This window comes from Myotis davidii, unplaced genomic scaffold, assembly GCF_000327345.1.
Source record: "Myotis davidii unplaced genomic scaffold, ASM32734v1 scaffold484, whole genome shotgun sequence".
Taxonomy (NCBI): Eukaryota; Metazoa; Chordata; class Mammalia; order Chiroptera; family Vespertilionidae; genus Myotis; species Myotis davidii.
In genome coordinates, this window is record NW_006295459.1 from 207804 (window position 1) to 224985 (window position 17182).

The 17182-nt window shown below is 46.0% G+C and overlaps 1 protein-coding gene and 1 long non-coding RNA gene across 2 annotated transcripts; both read left to right on the forward strand.

The window, feature by feature from the left end:
• Positions 1 to 1117: 1117 nt before the first annotated feature.
• Positions 1118 to 8988, forward strand: HPX (hemopexin). Its single transcript, XM_006770044.2, has 10 exons — positions 1118 to 1239; positions 1366 to 1430; positions 1526 to 1597; positions 1775 to 1890; positions 3472 to 3625; positions 4305 to 4517; positions 4759 to 4890; positions 8107 to 8237; positions 8322 to 8484; positions 8624 to 8988. The coding sequence occupies exons 1-10, from the start codon at positions 1157 to 1159 to the stop codon at positions 8881 to 8883; spliced, it is 1389 nt and encodes a 462-aa protein (XP_006770107.1). The 5' UTR covers positions 1118 to 1156; the 3' UTR covers positions 8884 to 8988.
• Positions 8989 to 11864: 2876 nt separating this feature from the next.
• LOC102766271 lies at positions 11865 to 16219 on the forward strand. The gene is made up of 3 exons (XR_435985.1): positions 11865 to 11966; positions 15457 to 15504; positions 16065 to 16219. It is a non-coding gene; the product is annotated as an uncharacterized LOC102766271 (long non-coding RNA).
• Positions 16220 to 17182: the final 963 nt, after the last annotated feature.

Below are 17182 nucleotides of genomic sequence, written 5' to 3' on the forward strand. Positions count from 1 at the left end.
TGCATTTACTAATTTTTTCATGTAGCCTATAACTTTTACAGATATCACCAGGTGTAAGTGAACTTTTCCCTCCTCTGAATCATCAGAGTCCCATACCTTGCACTCTGTTTTTATCTACTTACAATTTCAGTTTAAATTCCTTGAGATTTGTTGCTGTAATCCTATATACTAAAAGCCTAATATGTAAATTGACCAAATGGCGAAACGACTGGTGGAATGACTGATTGCTATGATGTGCACTGACCACCAGGGGGCAGACGCTCAATGCAGGAGCTGCTGAGCTGCAGTGACTTGACAAGGCTGGTTCTCTGGTGACACACCCCAAAACCAGAGAGGAGGGAGCCCCGATTCCTCAAGGGGCCATGTGATTCCACCTTGGGCCGTGGGTTATGTTGTTGCTGGGGCACTGTTGGCCCTGAATCTCGTTTACTGCACGCTCGCGTTTGTGTTCCACACCCTGTATGACAGCAACTTTGCAGAGTGCTCTCTCGCACTTCAGGACCCCTTGGGAGATGTTGGAGGGCTGGTTTCAGCCTGATCCCTGAAGACCCAGCTGAGGGACCTCACCTGCTAGAGGGACCCTCATCACTCCGCAGTCACCAGGGAAGGACTAAGGGAGGTTGGCTCCAGGGCGTGTCTGACCCATCTTGCCCAGTCCCACCCCACTGGCCACCTTCTAATTAATTTCCTTTCAATGTGCATGAATCCGTGCACCAGGTCACTAGTATATTATAAATGTAAAGAAATGTCAGTACCTCTAGAATGTACAAAGTTGGAAAAGTTATGTGAAATCCTAGAGACATTAGGACTTACAGAGGCTGTGTGATCAAATTTTAGCCCTTAACACACTATTTCAGACCTCCATTTTCAGCTGAGAGGCCATTAATCCATTAAAGCACATTATTTCATGAAAATATATTTAAAAAAAAAGTCATTGAAGGGGGATGGGGCCTCCTGCCGGGAAGAGTTAGTCTTGGACTCAGATTTCTGTCCGGACCCTGACCTTATTTACACTGATGTAATCAGCCAATATTGGCCTAAACCTTAGAGACAGCTCATTCCCAGCAGGCTTGGAGGTGGGGCGGTGCTGTTGCCATCTCTATAAAGGGGGTTCAGCCAGGTGACGAGAGCTGTCCTGTGGCCTCTCCAGCTCAGCATGGCTCGTGCACTGGGAACACTAGTGGCCCTGGGGCTATTGGGCCTGTGCTGGTCTCTGGCCATTGCCCACCCTGTCACTTCGTGAGTAAAGCTGATGCTGGGGAAGGAGGACTGGGGTCTGGGCTAGAGCTGGACAGAGCCAGGTTTTAGGCCTGGGCAAGTTTGGGGTCAGGAGCTAAGAAATACCTCTTTCTGCCTTCTCTCTAGGACTAGTTCCTCTGGGAGTGGAGCTGAAGGTGGGAATAGGAACCAGCTGGCCTCAGACATGCTTGGTGAGGCCCCGACTCCCTGAGTGTGTCTATCTGTGTCTCTGCATTTTATCATCTGACTGGTCTTTTACTTTGTCATTTTCCTACCTCTACCTCAGAACTCTGCTCAGATGGCTGGAGCTTTGATGCTACTACTCTGAGTGAAAATGGAACCATGCTATTTTTTAAAGGTAGGAGAGGCTGGGGCTGGGGCATTTGAGACCTCAGACTTGGCCCCCTTCACCAAGGGTGTATCCACCTGTGGGAGAGATCTTGGGAATTGCCTGAGAATATCGCCCACAGTTCTCTGTAACTATCTCAGTAGACCAAAACTTTGTTCTTGGTCTCTCAGTGAGTGCATTTTTCAGGGGAGTACATGTGGACAGCTCACCACTGGGGCCGGGAGTTGATTTCAGAGAAGTGGAAGACCAGCTCCGTGGATGCCGCCTTTCGCCTTAGTCAAGACAGTGTCTTTGTGATCAAGGTATTGCTGGGTCAAGGTCAGGGTTGGGCCAGGAAGTGCTGGAATCTACATGAGAGACTCTCCCCAAGTGGCCCTGGCATACAGCCCTTACCAATAAGTTCCAGGTTTCCTCCCCCTGTGCCTTCCCTTCCTGAAAAAGCTCAGGCTAAGGCAGTGTGTGCATGTGAGCTTGGAAGGCACTGTATCCAAGGCTATTTTTCAGTTTTGATCTCCGTCCAGACCTCTCTGCCACTCCTCACACTCTTGGCCATCCTTTCCTTCATGGAAATTTCTTTGCTTGGCTTCTGTGACCCTGCATCTGGTCCTCTTCATAGGGTGGCTAGGTTGTTATACAACACAATGGCATGGCGGATGAAACCCAGGGGGTGAGTGACGGATGAAATCCAGCCTACTGTGTTCACTAAGTCATGTGCCCTGGACCAAGATGTCTGCTCAGAGGAAAGGGTATCTTCTCCTCACTTGCACAAAGGTGCTGTGAAGTTGGGGTGGGCCTCACTGGCAGCTTTGTTTTCCCTCCTGCTTCTTTTCCTGCTCTTTCTCAGGCTTCTTATCCTTAGCCAGTCCTCAAATGGTCCTCGGAGATCCATCCCAACTCTTCCATACACCCTCCCTTGGTGATGTATACTAATGCCATGGCTTTGAGGACTCTTGTGGACGCCAGATCTGGAGTTCTCCCTGGAGCTCCAGGCATGCCTTTCCAATTTCATGGCACACACCTTCGACTTAGATGTTCCATAGGTGCATCGCCCGAACTGAACTTAGTATCTTTCTTATACTCACAGGAACCCCTCCTCCTGTGTTCCCCATTTCAGTAAATGAAATGCCGGCTCCTGCAAGCCAGGCTCCTACAAGCCAGGTGCATGTGGGTCTCCGGATCTGCCCCTTGGTTATTTTTTCAGGTTTATCTCCCATCCCTGCCACACTCACTGCACCAGACTCATGACGCTACATGTATTTCTCTGAGCATGCTCTGTATGTGCTGCTCCCTCTGCTGGGGATACTCTTTCCACACTTGTCTACCTGGAAAATTCCTGCTTGGTTTTAAATTCTTGGCCCGAATGTGTACTCCTCTGTGAAGTTTTCTAGGAATTCTCTAGGTAGATCAGGCATTCTCCCTATATTCCCAGTGCACTTCACATCCACCTTGGTGGCTGCATGGCTGGGATGGTGGATCTTTTCTGTATTTGCACAGGGAACTCCTTGAAGGCAGAGACAGAGCCTTGTCATGCCTTTACCCCCTGTATCTGTGGTCATTCTTGAATTAATCAATGAATGAATAAATAAATGAACAAATGCATGTATCCATAGATGAGTGATTACAGGATCACTATTTTTGGATGTTTTCTAGCACTAATGGTGTTGCAAGTAAGTGTGCCATGGGAGTGTCTGTTGTACAAAGCCAGATGTGTGTGTTATAGTAATAGTGATGGGTATGGGGACAGTCCATCTACAGATGGACTGGGAGTGTGTGGGGCTGCAGGAGGATATTGTGTAAGTACAACAGATCAAAGAGGCCGTGTGTAAATGCAGGATGGCAGTATGTGGGGAGCATAGTTCAAAACACAGTGCTTTTGTATGCAGGGGGACAAAGTCTGGGTGTACCCTCCTAAGGAGAAAGAGGAGGAATACCCAAAGTTGCTCAAAGATGAGTTTCCTGGAATCCCATCCCCAGTGGACGCAGCTGTGGAATGTCACCGTGGAGAATGCAACAGTGAGGGCATCCTCTTCTTCCAAGGTCAGTCCAGAATGAGAGAGGCTGGAGCAATGGTGGGTCGGTGGTGACAGAGGTAGTGGTAGGAACAGTGGTGGTGGCGGATTCACTATATGGCTCCCCAAGGAAGAAATGAAATAGGTCAGTTAGGATCTAAAGGTCAAGTAGGGGAAGTAGAGGAAGTTATCCTAGGGAAGGTAACTGGGTATAATTCTACTAAAAATTCCTCATTGTTCCCCATGACCCTTAGGACAATCTATGTTCCTTAGTCTTACATACAAGGTTCTCCATGACCAAGTCCCTATTGACCCTCCAGCCTTGACTCTCATCATACCCTGACCTTGAATATGAAGCTCCAGGAGCTCCATGCTGCTCCCTGTACATCCAATTTCCTTCATGCTTTCCTCTATCCGGAGTTCTGTCTCCTCCTCCTGTCTGCTTTATAACTCCTGCATCAGATTTTAGTTTAAGTGTCACCTTCTCTGGGAATTTTCGCCTGACTCTTCCCACTGCCCTTGCTGAGCTGATCATGTGCACTTTGCTGTGCAATTTTACCGTATGATCACTCTCTTCAACTGTTTCCCTGCTGGGCTATCAGCTTCATGTAGCCAGGACCATGTCTGGTCCACCCTGGAACCCAGTACAAGCATAAAGGAAGGGGCAGGCTGGCCTCACCGAATGCTTGTTGATTGATTGAACAAAGGTAACCACACGTGGTTCTTCGACTTGGCTACAAAAACCGTAAAGGAACGTGACTGGCCAGCTGTTTGGAATTGCTCCTCTGCCATTCGATGGATTGGCCGCTACTTCTGCTTCCGGGGCAACCAATTCCTACGCTTCAACCCTGTCACGGGAGAGGTGCTTCCTAAGTACCCTCTGGATGTCCGAGACTACTTCATGCCCTGCCCTGGCAGAGGTGAGAAAGCTGCAGCCCTTGGGACTCACTGGAATCTATCCATATGCCCAGCTCCCACCTTACCTCTGTGTTGTAAGACCTTGGCCCTTGCCCTAGCCCCATTTCTATTCTGGCTCTTCCCAGTTGTCCTTGGCTGGTGGAAGCCTATACCCCATTAACCCCAATGATCTCTTCCACCTCAGATTTCATCATGACCTCTGACCTCTGTCTTTGTTTCCCCTTGCCTATTTTTTCCTTCAAGGCCATGGACACAGGAACAGGACCAGCCATGGAAATGGGACCCACCATGGCTATAAGGAGGTACGCTGTAACCCAGATGTAGTCTTGTCTGCACTGCTGTCTGACAACCATGGTGCCATCTATGCCTTCAGTGGTAAGAGAAATCCCTAAGTCCCCCATCTCTTCCCTCTGCATCTCTCACTTCTTTCACGTGTCTACATCTCTGATACATTTCCTTCATTTTCATCACTATGTCCTTTACTTTGTCCCTCGGCTTCCATCCTTAGCATATCTTTTTTCATTCCCCTTCTACTCTGATGTATATTGTTCAACTTGCCCCTCATTGCCCAGGCCTCTAACTTCTGCCACCCAGTACCATCTACTCCTAGGCTGGTGACCTCTCCTGACCTCTCTGGGTCCCTTTGACTCCTTATATTACCTTTGCCCTTGCATGTCTTGCTGGGTCCTCTGGTGCCCCCTGAGCTTATCTTTAGAAGCTCAGTCTTTTTCCAGGTTCCCAGAAGCTCCTGTCCAGGCTTCTGGGAACAGCATTACCAGGGTATGAGATGTTCCAGTACTAAAAAACTATCCAAGAACTGTTGGGTCCCTCAGACCTTTAGAGATAGCTTCACTAGCCCAAGGAGGTTTCCTCTCTGAGTGACCAGTGGAGAAACCTCTCTTCAGACCAACAGCATTAATTGGTAAAAGCCATCTAATGATAACTTGAGATGCTCTTGGGTTAGTCGGCAGGTAGTGACAGGTGTTAATCCACACTCAAGAACAATTCCAAGAGAAAGCGTAAACAACCACATTACACAGCTCAAAACACATGTATGATCAGATACAAACGTAAAATAGAGGTGAGAACATGGAGTAGTGAAAATCCTTTTTTGCTCCTAACCCCTGGACAACAAATCCTATATAATAAAAGGCTAATATGCAAATTGACCAAACGGTGGAACAACCAGTTGCTGCTGTGATGCACACTGACCACCGGGGTCAGACGTTCAACACAGGAGCTGCCCCCTGGTGGTCAGTGCGTTCCCACAGGGGGAGTGCTGCTCAGCCAGAAGCCAGGCTCACGGCTGGTGAGCACAGCGGCAGTGGTGGGAGCTGTTCCCGCCTCCGCTGCAGGCGGGCAGTAAGGACCGAGGGGTCCTGGACTGTGAGAGCCCCGGACTGTGAGAGGGATGTCTGACTGGTGGCTTAGGTCCTATCCTGGGGCAATCAGGCCTAAGCTGGTAGGCGAACATCCCCTGAGGGGTCCCAGACTGCGAGTGGGTGTAGGCCGGGCTGAGGGACCCCCCTCCAGTGTATGAATCTCATGCACTGGGCCTCTAGTATGATCATATATAACTACCAAGCTATAATTAAAAATACACAGTCACAAGATCATATCCCCACAACAGGAATGCAGGCTGTAATCAGAACATACATCCATGATGAAACACACACCTGCAGTGAAAAATATAGACCTATACTGAGAATATATGCCAGAGTCAAAACACTTAAATATCAGGAAACCATGCAGCTATGGTGAGTGCATGGGACCACTGGGAGGACACACACACACACACACACACACACACACACACACACACACAGGAAGAGAGAGAGATAGAGAGAAAACAGGGTCACAGGGACCACACAGAAATGTAGAGAGACCATAGAACCTTAAGGCCATGTGGCTGTGAATAGAATGCAGCTGAACTCCTAAATCAAAAGTACAGTATTGTTATATTGTAAATCAGAAGATGCCTTAATCAATAAGCCAAATTTACTTGGAGTCTTGTTCATTTTCGCCAGCGCTAACGGGTGCAGAGGAACTCTTGCTTCTCAAATTCTGGGGTCCCATATGGTGCAAGTCTTTTCAATTTATATGTTTTTCAGCTCTTTGTTTTCCAAATTTGGAATGAGACTTCCGGAACTTCTGAGAAAAAGTCCTGTTTGCTGGGACAGGGCTGTGAGACCATATCTCAAGGCCTGGCCTGGCCTGACGCCAGTACTGACAGCTCTGTCTGGGGCATATTTTATGGCCTCTCTTGCATGGGGAGTAGTCTTATTTTCCCTATTATTTAAGCAAGCAAATGTTTACAGAGTAGCAGGGTTAAAATTTTAAACAGCAGTTTTTACCCAAGATGGAGGTTACTATACTTCAGTATTAGGTATGTTCCCCTAGGTTTCACTTTCCATCTCTGGTTAGGACATGTATGGGAGGCAACTCATCCATGTTTCTCTCTCTCTCTCTCTCTCTCTCTCTCTCTCTAAATCAAGGAAAAGTATATCCACAGGTGAGGATTTAAAAATTTATTTAAAAGAATGACAGTTTTTTGGGACTAGGTAGCTAGGTGATTAATGGTTCCTTTTTTAGAATTAGGAAAGATTAGGAAAGGAATAAGTGTGTGTGTGTGTGTGTGTGTGTGTGTGTGTGTGTGTGTGTGGTGAAAGCAGCAATCAGTTGAGACATATTGGGTTTTTGGTGCCTAGTGGCCCCAAAAGGACAGGTCAAGTAGGCAGTTATGCTTGAGCCTAACATTCAAAGGATAGTCCTATAGAATTGTAGAGAACAGATTGAACGTCATCGGTATGTAGCTGAAGAGAAGAACAGTCAACAAGACAAGAGGAACTTGGGAGAGTCTGGTATCAAAGGAGTCAAGATAAAAAAAAAAGACATTTAAAGAAGGGAGTTGTCAGCAGTCAAATGTTGCTGAGAGATAGAGTAAGAGGAAGGCAGAGAATGAACCATGGACCAGTAGATTTGGCAAGTTGGAGGATACTGGCGCCCTTGAACAATTTCAATAGAGGAGGGAAACAGAAGTGTTAAGTGAAGTAGGTTGAGAAAGTAAAGGTAAACGAGAGCTTAGACGAGTCATTTAGTAAGTTGCCATGGAAAGGAGAGAAGAAAATTAAAGAGCTGCTCTGGCTACTCCCTCACTCTCCTGCCACCCTCCCCCTGAAATTATAGAATAGAGCCAGGGTACAACACTCCATGGGAGCTTGGAAGCTTGCTGTGGTGCTTCCCTTTTAACTTCTGGTCACTCTCTCCTTGTCTATAACATCTCTGCACATGGACATCTGAGATTAGTAGGAAGCCCCCAACAAACCCCATGACATTGGCCTTACCGGGCAACTTGGCCACTGTTCTTTATTCTTGCCCTTCTGTCAGGCCCCTGCTGACTCCAGTTCCAATCAGGCCACAATGCCCAACTTTGCCAAGTCCTTCTCTACTTCCTCTTATGTGTCTTCTTTCCTCTTGGCCTCTGGATGCATTCTCTCCTTCCTCTCAGGACTCACCCTTACATCTGTCACTTGCCTCTTCTCTTCCTGGCCTTTTACCACCAGCACTACAGGTGCCTTTGATACTCCACAGGGTCCAACTACTGGCGTTTGGACAGCAGCAAGGATGGGTGGCATAGCTGGCCCATTGTCCATCAGTGGCCCAAGGGTCCTTCAACAGTGGATGCTGCCTTTTCCTGGGATGATAAACTCTATCTGATCCAGGTATGTGTTAGGAGGGAGAGAGGCTTGAGGAAAAGACTGGGAGAATATCCAGCTCTATGCTGATTAACATCTCTTATCCTCCAGGGCACTCAGATATATATCTTCCTGACAAAGGGAGGCTATACCCTAGTAGATGGATATCCAAAACGGCTGGAGAAGGAATTAGGGAGCCCTTCTGAGACCAGCCTTTCGGCTGTGGATGCAGCCTTTATCTGTCCTGGGTCTTCTCGACTCCACATCATGGCAGGTGAGGATGCATCTGGGTGCTAAGGGGTGGCTTGTTCTACTACTTCTCCATAGCATGGATCACCATCAGGGCCTGAGAAGGGTTAGGTTAGGATTTCCATGATGTGGAAGCCATGTTATATCTGGTGCCTTCTTCACAGGACGACAGCTGTGGTGGCTGGACATGAAGTTAGGAGCTCAAGCGACATGGACAGAGCTTTCTTGGCCCCATGAGAAGGTTGATGGGGCCCTGTGCATGGAAAAGTCCCTTGGCCCCAACTCATGTTCTGCCAATGGCTCCGGCTTGTACCTCATCCATGGCCCCAATTTGTACTGCTACAGCAATGTGGAGGAACTGAGTGCAGCCAAAGCCCTTCCCCAACCCCTGAGAATGAACAGCCTCCTGGGCTGCAGTCACTGACAGGGCTTCTGATGTGAATCTGTCCCAGACCCTTTTCCCCATTTTCTTTACAATAAAACCAGAGGACTTCTTGGCTTGAATCAAGGGGCCCTGGTTATGGAACAATCTCATTTCCTTCTTTAAATTGAGAGGTGGTAACATTTCTTTTGAGGATTTCTAGCTTAAATGAGGCTGTGGGAGGCAAGGAAGGGGAGGGCTGAGGGAAAAACCTCATTTCTGCTCAGATGATCCTAACTAGCTTCTTCTGGACTATTACACATAGAAGGAAACAGAACCACAAGTAGGAAAAGGAACTGGTAAGAGGCAGAGCAGGGACTCTGACCCAGCCTACTAATAACTGACCACAGGAAAGGCATCAGGAAGATAGGGCCAGGGGCAGATATTCATGTGCCAAATGGATTGGCTCAAGGCTTCCATTTGAGCCCTCAAACTGTGGTTTCAGGTGGTTCAGGTAGCACTCCACCAGAAAACGAGGCTTTGGTTGCCATGAGTTAGGTATAACAAAAGGAAGTTGAGGTGGGGAAACAGGAAGAGGCCAGATGTGTGTCAGAGGCAAGCTGGGGAGAGGGGAGGTGGAACCATTCAGGGACCTGGCACCATGAACACATCTGTAGAACACTGAGTGGTCCTGCTGGCTACCCTTTACCCTCCATGAATGCGGGCCTAATTGGTGCAGTGTTGGTAAAGGGTACAGTTGTTGATTCTTTTCTGATCATAAATGGGCCAAGACTTTACTTTCCAAACTTACTGACAACCATTTGACTGGGGAGTGGGTCTGGACCACAGACAACTGGATCTCAGGTAAGACCCTTTTTCCTCCTCTACCTTTTCAAGCCAGCAGATGTTATTTCGTTTGTTTTAGGCTCAAAAAATAACCTCAGACTCTAGCAGGGGACCCTTTCTCTGACTTTTCGTATCCTAGCCTCAATGACCTCATCCATAAAATGGGTATAATACTACTTATCTCCCAGTGGCAAAGAATATGGACTCAAACCCATCCCTTGGATTCTGTCAGGAAGGGGCCCTGGAAGTAGACCCAAACTCTGGTCCATGGCCTCATCTGGTTTGCAGTTAGCCCCTCCTGACCTGTAGCCCTTACTTGTGGGTAGAATGGTACCCCGACAAGGACCACTGACACACTGGGCTTTGCACTGGGAGGCCATGCCATAGAGTGGCTCCTGATAGGCACCAGGCTCCTCTGGTTCAGGAGAACTGCCTAAGGGTGTTTCACCAGCCTTGATGAGCGGGGAGGGGGGCAGCCGGGGATAAAACTAGGTCTCGGAGGTTCCACCCAGGACTTGAGGTTGGCTGAGGCTAGGAACAGAAGTTAGAGGCCAGGCACCAGGGTTGTGGAGTCTACTGCCAAGAAGTATCTTGAGCTTTCCCCTTCATCCCTGACAGTGCCTAGATGGTTCTCCTCCTTCAGTCTAAGAGGTGAGGATAAGGCCACAGTCTCAGCAACTCTGGCACACAAGGTTAACTTCCTCCTCATAAGGGGGAGCACCAGGTCTCTTCTTTCTTCTCTTCTCCCACCTGCTTTGTTACAAGGAAGCCTCTAGCTTGTCTCCAAGGAACCCCCACAAAAGGCTCAATTCATGCTTCTCTCATCCACTCCGTTAACACCTCCCACGTGCAGAGCACTGTGTCAGGTAATAGAGTAACAAGATGAATTGGACAATGCCTACCTTCCAGAATCTGCCACTCTGTCACACTCAGGAGGGGACTTCAGATAAATGCAATACGTGAGCGAGACATTAAGGTAGAATTCTATGTACACAAAGGAAAGCAGAGCCAGCAATACCTGGGATGGAGAGTGGGTTAGGAAAGGCCTCATATATGACATAACACCTGAGCTGAAATGTAAAAGATGAGTAGAATGTAATTCCTTTAGCAAATATAAATTCTACCATGCCAGGGAGCGGTACAAGTAGAGGAGGCAACACAAGCAAAGAAAAACCAGGGGAGAAGAGGTAGCCACAACTAGGGATAAATGAAGGGCTGGTGGGATCTGAGGCTGGAAAAGGAGGCAGGGGCTTCTCAGCTCATGGGTGTGTGTGTGTGTGTGTGTGTGTGTGTGTGTGTGTTCCATGTCAGGCTAGGAAGCATGGATTTTGTCTATCTTTGGGGCAATGGAGACCTAGTGAGGGATTTTAGACAAGGGTGATGAGATTCCTTTGACTCCTGCAGAGTGGATACTGGGTGAAAGCAGACAACAGTGGCTGTGAGGAGACCACTGAGGAGGTTGGTGCTGTAGTCCAGGTGGTAAATCATGAAGACCTGGACACTGGGTGGTGATGGAAATAAAGAGAAGTGAGCAGATTAAAAATATCGAGAAGACATAAGTCTGTAGGACTTGCTGATGGACTGGACAGGAGTTTGAAGGAGAGAGAGGAAGCTCACCTTTAAACTGCTCCATGGCCCCTTACCCCCTTCATCATTGTCTCTCTCTTTTTTTAGTTAATCCTCACTTAAGGATATATTAAATTTCACATGAGTCCAGGTGATTTTAGAGCACATTTATTTATTCATTTTGAATATATTTTTATTTATTTCAGAGAGGAAGGGAGAGGAGGTGAGAGAGTAATTGGTTGCCTCTTGCACATGCCCCAACTAGACCAGGGATCAAACCAGCAACCCAGGCACATGCCCTTGACCAGGAATAGAACCTGAGACCCTTTGGTCTGACTCCTGCCTGCCCTATACTAGGGATTAAGCCTGCAACCTGGGCATGTGCCCTGACCCAGAACTGAACTGTGACCTTCTGGTTCATAGGTCGATGCTCAACCACTGAGCCATGCCAGGCGGGGCCCCAGGATATTTTTTTCCATTGATTTTTAGAGAGTAGAAGGGAGGGAGGGAGGGAGGGAGAGAGAGAAACATCGATGTGAGAGACACAAATCATTGGTTGCCTCTTGCACATGCCCCAACTAGACCAGGGATCAAACCAGCAACCCAGGCACATGCCCTTGACCAGGAATAGAACTTGTGACCCTTCAGTGTGGGAGCCGACACTCTAACCACTGGCTAACACTGTGTTTCTTCTTCCCAAGCTTTCCATGGTGCCCTCTCAAATTCACTCCATGGTTAGTAAGTTTCTCTGCATTTTTTACTATACTTTTCTATCTCTTTATCTCCAGCTTTAATTAAGATCAGGGAAAGCCCCAGGGCCCTCTTCCTTTCCATACACAGTAGCTGTCCCAATGGATGGGAAGCAGTATCAGCATTGGCATAACTTGACACACGTTTGTACCATGTCTCTTCCTCTTTCTGTGCAGAGTTAATGGCTCCTCCCTTGGAGCCACACCATTCTTATGGCCAACATCTGCCAACCTTCTGACTCTGTCTCCTCAATTGCTGAAGTCCCCAATTACTTCAACCACCCAATTATTATGGCCCAATTCTGACCCCAATCATCATTCACAATTGCTCTACCCGTGAAAAAAATCCCAACATCTCACCTGTGATCATAACCACCTCTTATCCTTATTCTTCTGTCTCCCTCACAACTTCATTCTGACTCTCCTGCTCTTTGACTTTATAGAGATGTTTCTTTAATATATATATATAAAATTTCAGAGAGGAAGGGAGAGGGAGAGAGAAATAAAAACATCAATAATGAGAGAGAATCATTGGTTGGCTACCTCTTGCCTCCCCACACTGTGGATTGGGCCTATAAACTGTGCCCTGACAGGGAATCAAACCCTGACCTCCTGGTACATAAGTCAATACTCAAAAGACTGAGCCGCACTGGCCAGGCAATATAGAAACGTTTCATCCCTTTATTATCTCCCAGTCCTTCATTCCCGAAAAGCCATTGTTTTTCCTACTCAGTTTAAACATCAAAGTTGATCATCTGAACAACTTTCTTAATACTGTTAAATCTCTGTCCCTTTTAACTTCTGTTTAATCTATCCATAGAAAAGAACAACAAAAACCAACTTCAAATCAGAGAAAGAGAGAATTTTAAAAGTCAGAGATGTCTGAACTCCAATCCCAGCTAGGCCACTTCCTAAGTTTGTAGGTTTGAGAAAGCCTGAGTCTTGTGTGTGGTATATGTGTGTGTATATGCATGATTGTATGCAAAATAGGAATGTGTATTGAATCAACCACTGTTCAGGAAGAATACAGAAATCACTGTAGATGGTTTAAGTAGAGAAGGACTAAATGGGAATAATTTGTTACAAAGCTGTGGAGAAGGTCTGGAGAAACGTAAGAGGAAAAGCAGGGCTACCTACAGACCAGGAAACGACCCCTAATCTTGATTTAAAGGAGTAAAAGTGGGGAAATATCCAAAGATTAAGGAGCTGGAATCTACAAGTCTGCACTGGCTACTGATGTGGCTGGAACTTGTATTGCTGATGCTGCTGGGACCGCTTTCACTTTTGCCACATCAGAAGCTGATGTTGCCAGAGGCACTGCCAAAAAGCAGAACTTCTCCCTTCCTCATGTGAAGGTTCCCATTAGTGGGACCCAACTGTAACAAAGCAATAAAGGAATCAGAAAAATGTGGTTTTTAGATTTCTAGCCCTTTGTACAGGGGTGTATTCATCATACTCTTGGTTGCAAGTAATAAGTCTCAATTCAAGGTGTGCAAGCAAAAAGGAAATTTATTGACTTATGTGATTTCAGGCAGAAGCAATACAGGTGTTAAAGTGATGTTATCAGGCATCTGTCTCTCTCCCTTAATTATGTTTCCTTCTCAGGCAGGCTCGTTGTTCCTGGTGGCAAGGTGTCCACCAGGCTTATGTTCTACCAGCACCTCTATTTGCAGGAAAATTCCTGGATCTGATTTTCACCGGCTCAGATTTCATCATGTGCCCATCTCGGAATTGTTCACTTTGATTCAATCATGGGTTAGGAGCTCAACACTGAAGTGGACTGTGGGACTTGTGTGACACAGACTTAGACTGGGGAAGGGATGTGCCAAAAGAAAAATGAGGTGCTGTTACCAATAAAAAGGGAAATGGATACTGCACAGATAACAACAAAGGCAACATGTTCATGACAGGATATTCATCTTGCAGGTTTTTTGTTGCTCTGTATCCAACCCACCTTCCCTTCTTCAGCTAGACTGAAAATATTGATATCCCTGGGCATGAAATATCTCAACCTCTTGTTGACTCCCAGTTTATTACCCCATCTACACCTTTGTCCACACCCCTATCTTTTTAGTCTACAAAGTTAAGGTATCCAATTCTTCTCATGAGTCCTTGATCCCACCTCCTCTCCTTGCCTCTCGCATCTCACTCCATCTATTTTCTTTACTTTCAAATTCATCTTCTCTACTGGTACCCTTTTGTGGTATATATCCATGTTCAAATATATTTTTAAAAAAGACATGCCCAGCCAGAATGGATCAGTTGGTTGAGCGTTGTCCTGTGCACTGAAAGGTTGTCGGTTCGATTCTTGGTCAGGGCACATACCTGGGTTGCGGGTTCGACCCATGGTTGGGGCATGTATGGAAAGCAATCGATTGATGTTACTCTCTCACATCAATGTTTCTCTCTCTATCCCCCTTCCTTTCTCTATGCATGTCCTCAGGGAAGGATTAAAAAAACAAAACAAAAAACAAATAACCTAAATAAATAAATAAACCAGAATATTTAACTTCATACCACTTTTCAGCTATTGTCTATTCTTTCTTCTAAACTTCTCTGTTTAGAAGAAACAGAGGATTTAGGGGTTTCTGCACTTACTTATTCTCCCTCATTTTCATTTGCTCAACTCTTTGTATTGTGGTTCTGCCTCCATTTTCTGCTGATACAGATCACATCTTGGATGTCCATGACCTCCATGCCACAAAATTCAAAGGATACTTTTTTGTCTTAACCTTATTGGAAATCTTTGCTGCATTTGATGCTGTTGACCACTTTTGTCTCCTTGAAAAATCTTTCCTCCCTTGGATATCTTCCATGACATTACTCTCTCCTGATTCTCCTCTTACTCTGTTTCTTCTCAGCTTTCTTTTTGGCCTTCTTTTCTTCTGCTGGCTCCCCAAACACTGGCATTCCCAGAGGTTAGTCCTTTTCTCACCCTCTATGCTTTTCCTGGGAATGCATTAGAATAGACTTGAAGAAGGGTGTTGAGGAAGTCCTTGCCAGACCTAGAATCTGACTTATGAATTCCACTCCATATAATATGTAGGAAGATTTAACTCCTTATAAATTTTTCCAAATGATAACAACCACCTAGAACAGTGGTTCTCAACCTTCCTAATGCCGCGACCCTTTAATACTGTTCCTCATGTTGTGGTGACCCCCCAATTTCATTGTTACAAATTGAACATAATTAAAGCATAGTGATTAATCACAAAAACAATATGTAATTAGATATGTGTTTTCCGATGGTCTTAGGCGACCCCTGTGAAAGGGTTGTTTGCCCCCCCCTCAAAAGGGGTCGCGACCCACAGGTTGAGAACCGCTGACCTAGAATAAAGAAAGTTTATTAGATCAACTACAATAAAAAATACAATATTCAAGCGATGCTTATATGTAGTGGTAGAAAATGCTGCCTTTGCTCCATTAAGTGTCTTTGATGCTAATAGAGATGAAAGCTCTATTCTTCCATATGTAGGTAACATGGATGCCAACTTTCTGGTGATGCATAAAGCCAGCGCTCTTGGTGATTCTCTCGATGGAGTTGTTTCTTTGTTTCTTTTTCTTTTTTTTAAATTGATTTCAGAGAGGAAGGGAGAGGGAAAGATAGAAACAGCAATGATGAGAGAGAATCATCGATTGGCTGCATTCTGTACAACTCCTACTGGGGATCAAGTCCGCAACCCAGGCATGTGCCCTGACCGGGAATCGAACCCAGGACCTTTCAGTCCCCAGGCCGATGCTCTATCCACTTAGCCAAACTGGCTAGGGATGGAATTGTTTCTAATTCAAGTTTTTCTTGATAGGACCAAGGTAATAATTTTGCAGTAAATAAATTTGCTGCCTGGGACCCACATTGTAATGGGCACACACAATATCTGAGGTGGTTCATAGGCTGTCTGCTCCTAGGCCTTGGAGAGCATCAGAAGGGAGAAGAGATACAATAGTGAAAGGATGGATAAAGGGCACAGGTTGACTCCCCATTGAGCAGGAGGCTTTGCAGACCTAGATCAGGGATTCAGGAAGACTGTGTATGGGACAAACTGCACAGTGTGTGAACTGCACAATTTTCTTTGTGCACCTTAGCTAATTAGACGCCTCTCCCCACCCTTATCATCCTATCTGTGTGCCTCTGGTTACCTGAAGAGATTTCCCTGGATATTGCAGCCCTCCTGCCCAATGGACTGGGAAGACAAGTATTCTGGTGGGCTCTTCGTAAACTGATGATATTTCTGGATTTTTTAAATTGCTCAAGCAGAAGTCTGGAATTCATCCTTCCATAGCCAATCAATTGATTACTAATATCTGTGAATTCTACCTCCTGTTTAAACCTATGCAATTTTCTCCATTCCTACTCCCACAACTAGTCATCTCCCACCTAGACTACATGAACTATTTCCTAACTGGTCCCCACACTGAGAGCCAATTTTACTCTTCCCATCTATTCTCCACTTAGCAGCCAGAAGTGAGCTTCTGAAATGCAAGGATGAACATGCCACCCCTCTGCCTCAAACCCTTTGATGATTTTCCATTGCCCTTAAAATAAAGTCCAAACCCTTAGCAAACCTTTACAAGGCCCTCCTTGATTTGGCACATGCTACCTTTTCAGTTCATCTTATGCCATTCTTCTCCACTGTCACCCATACTGGCCTTCTTGTGCTTCTCCTTTGACTTGGAGTAATTTTCTCTTCTGGCTGACCTTCTCCTTTACCCTATTCCCCTCACATAAGTGCCAATTCCTTATGGAAAGCCTTCCCAAACCTCTCCATGCTAAATTTATAGTTCACTCATAGCATCCTGTACACCTCCTTCAGATACTCATCACAAATAGCTAAGATTTGGAAATAGCCCAAGTGCCTATCAGTTGATGAATGGATAAAAAAGCTATTGCACGTTGATACTATGGAATACTATGCAGCTGTAAAAAAGAGGGATCTCTTACCCTTTGGGACAGCATGGATGGACCTGGAAAATATTATGCTAAGTAGAAATAAGCCAATCTGAGAAAGACAAATATCACATGATCTCACTTATTTGTGGAATCTAATGAACAAAATGAATTCACCAACAAAATAAAACCAAAAGCAGAGGCATGGAATAGACTGACATACCTCAATGTGGCGTTGGGGGACTGGAAGAGATAAACCAAAGAACTTACTAGGTGCACCAGTTAATAATGCAGATGTTATAAAAAAAGAAAACAA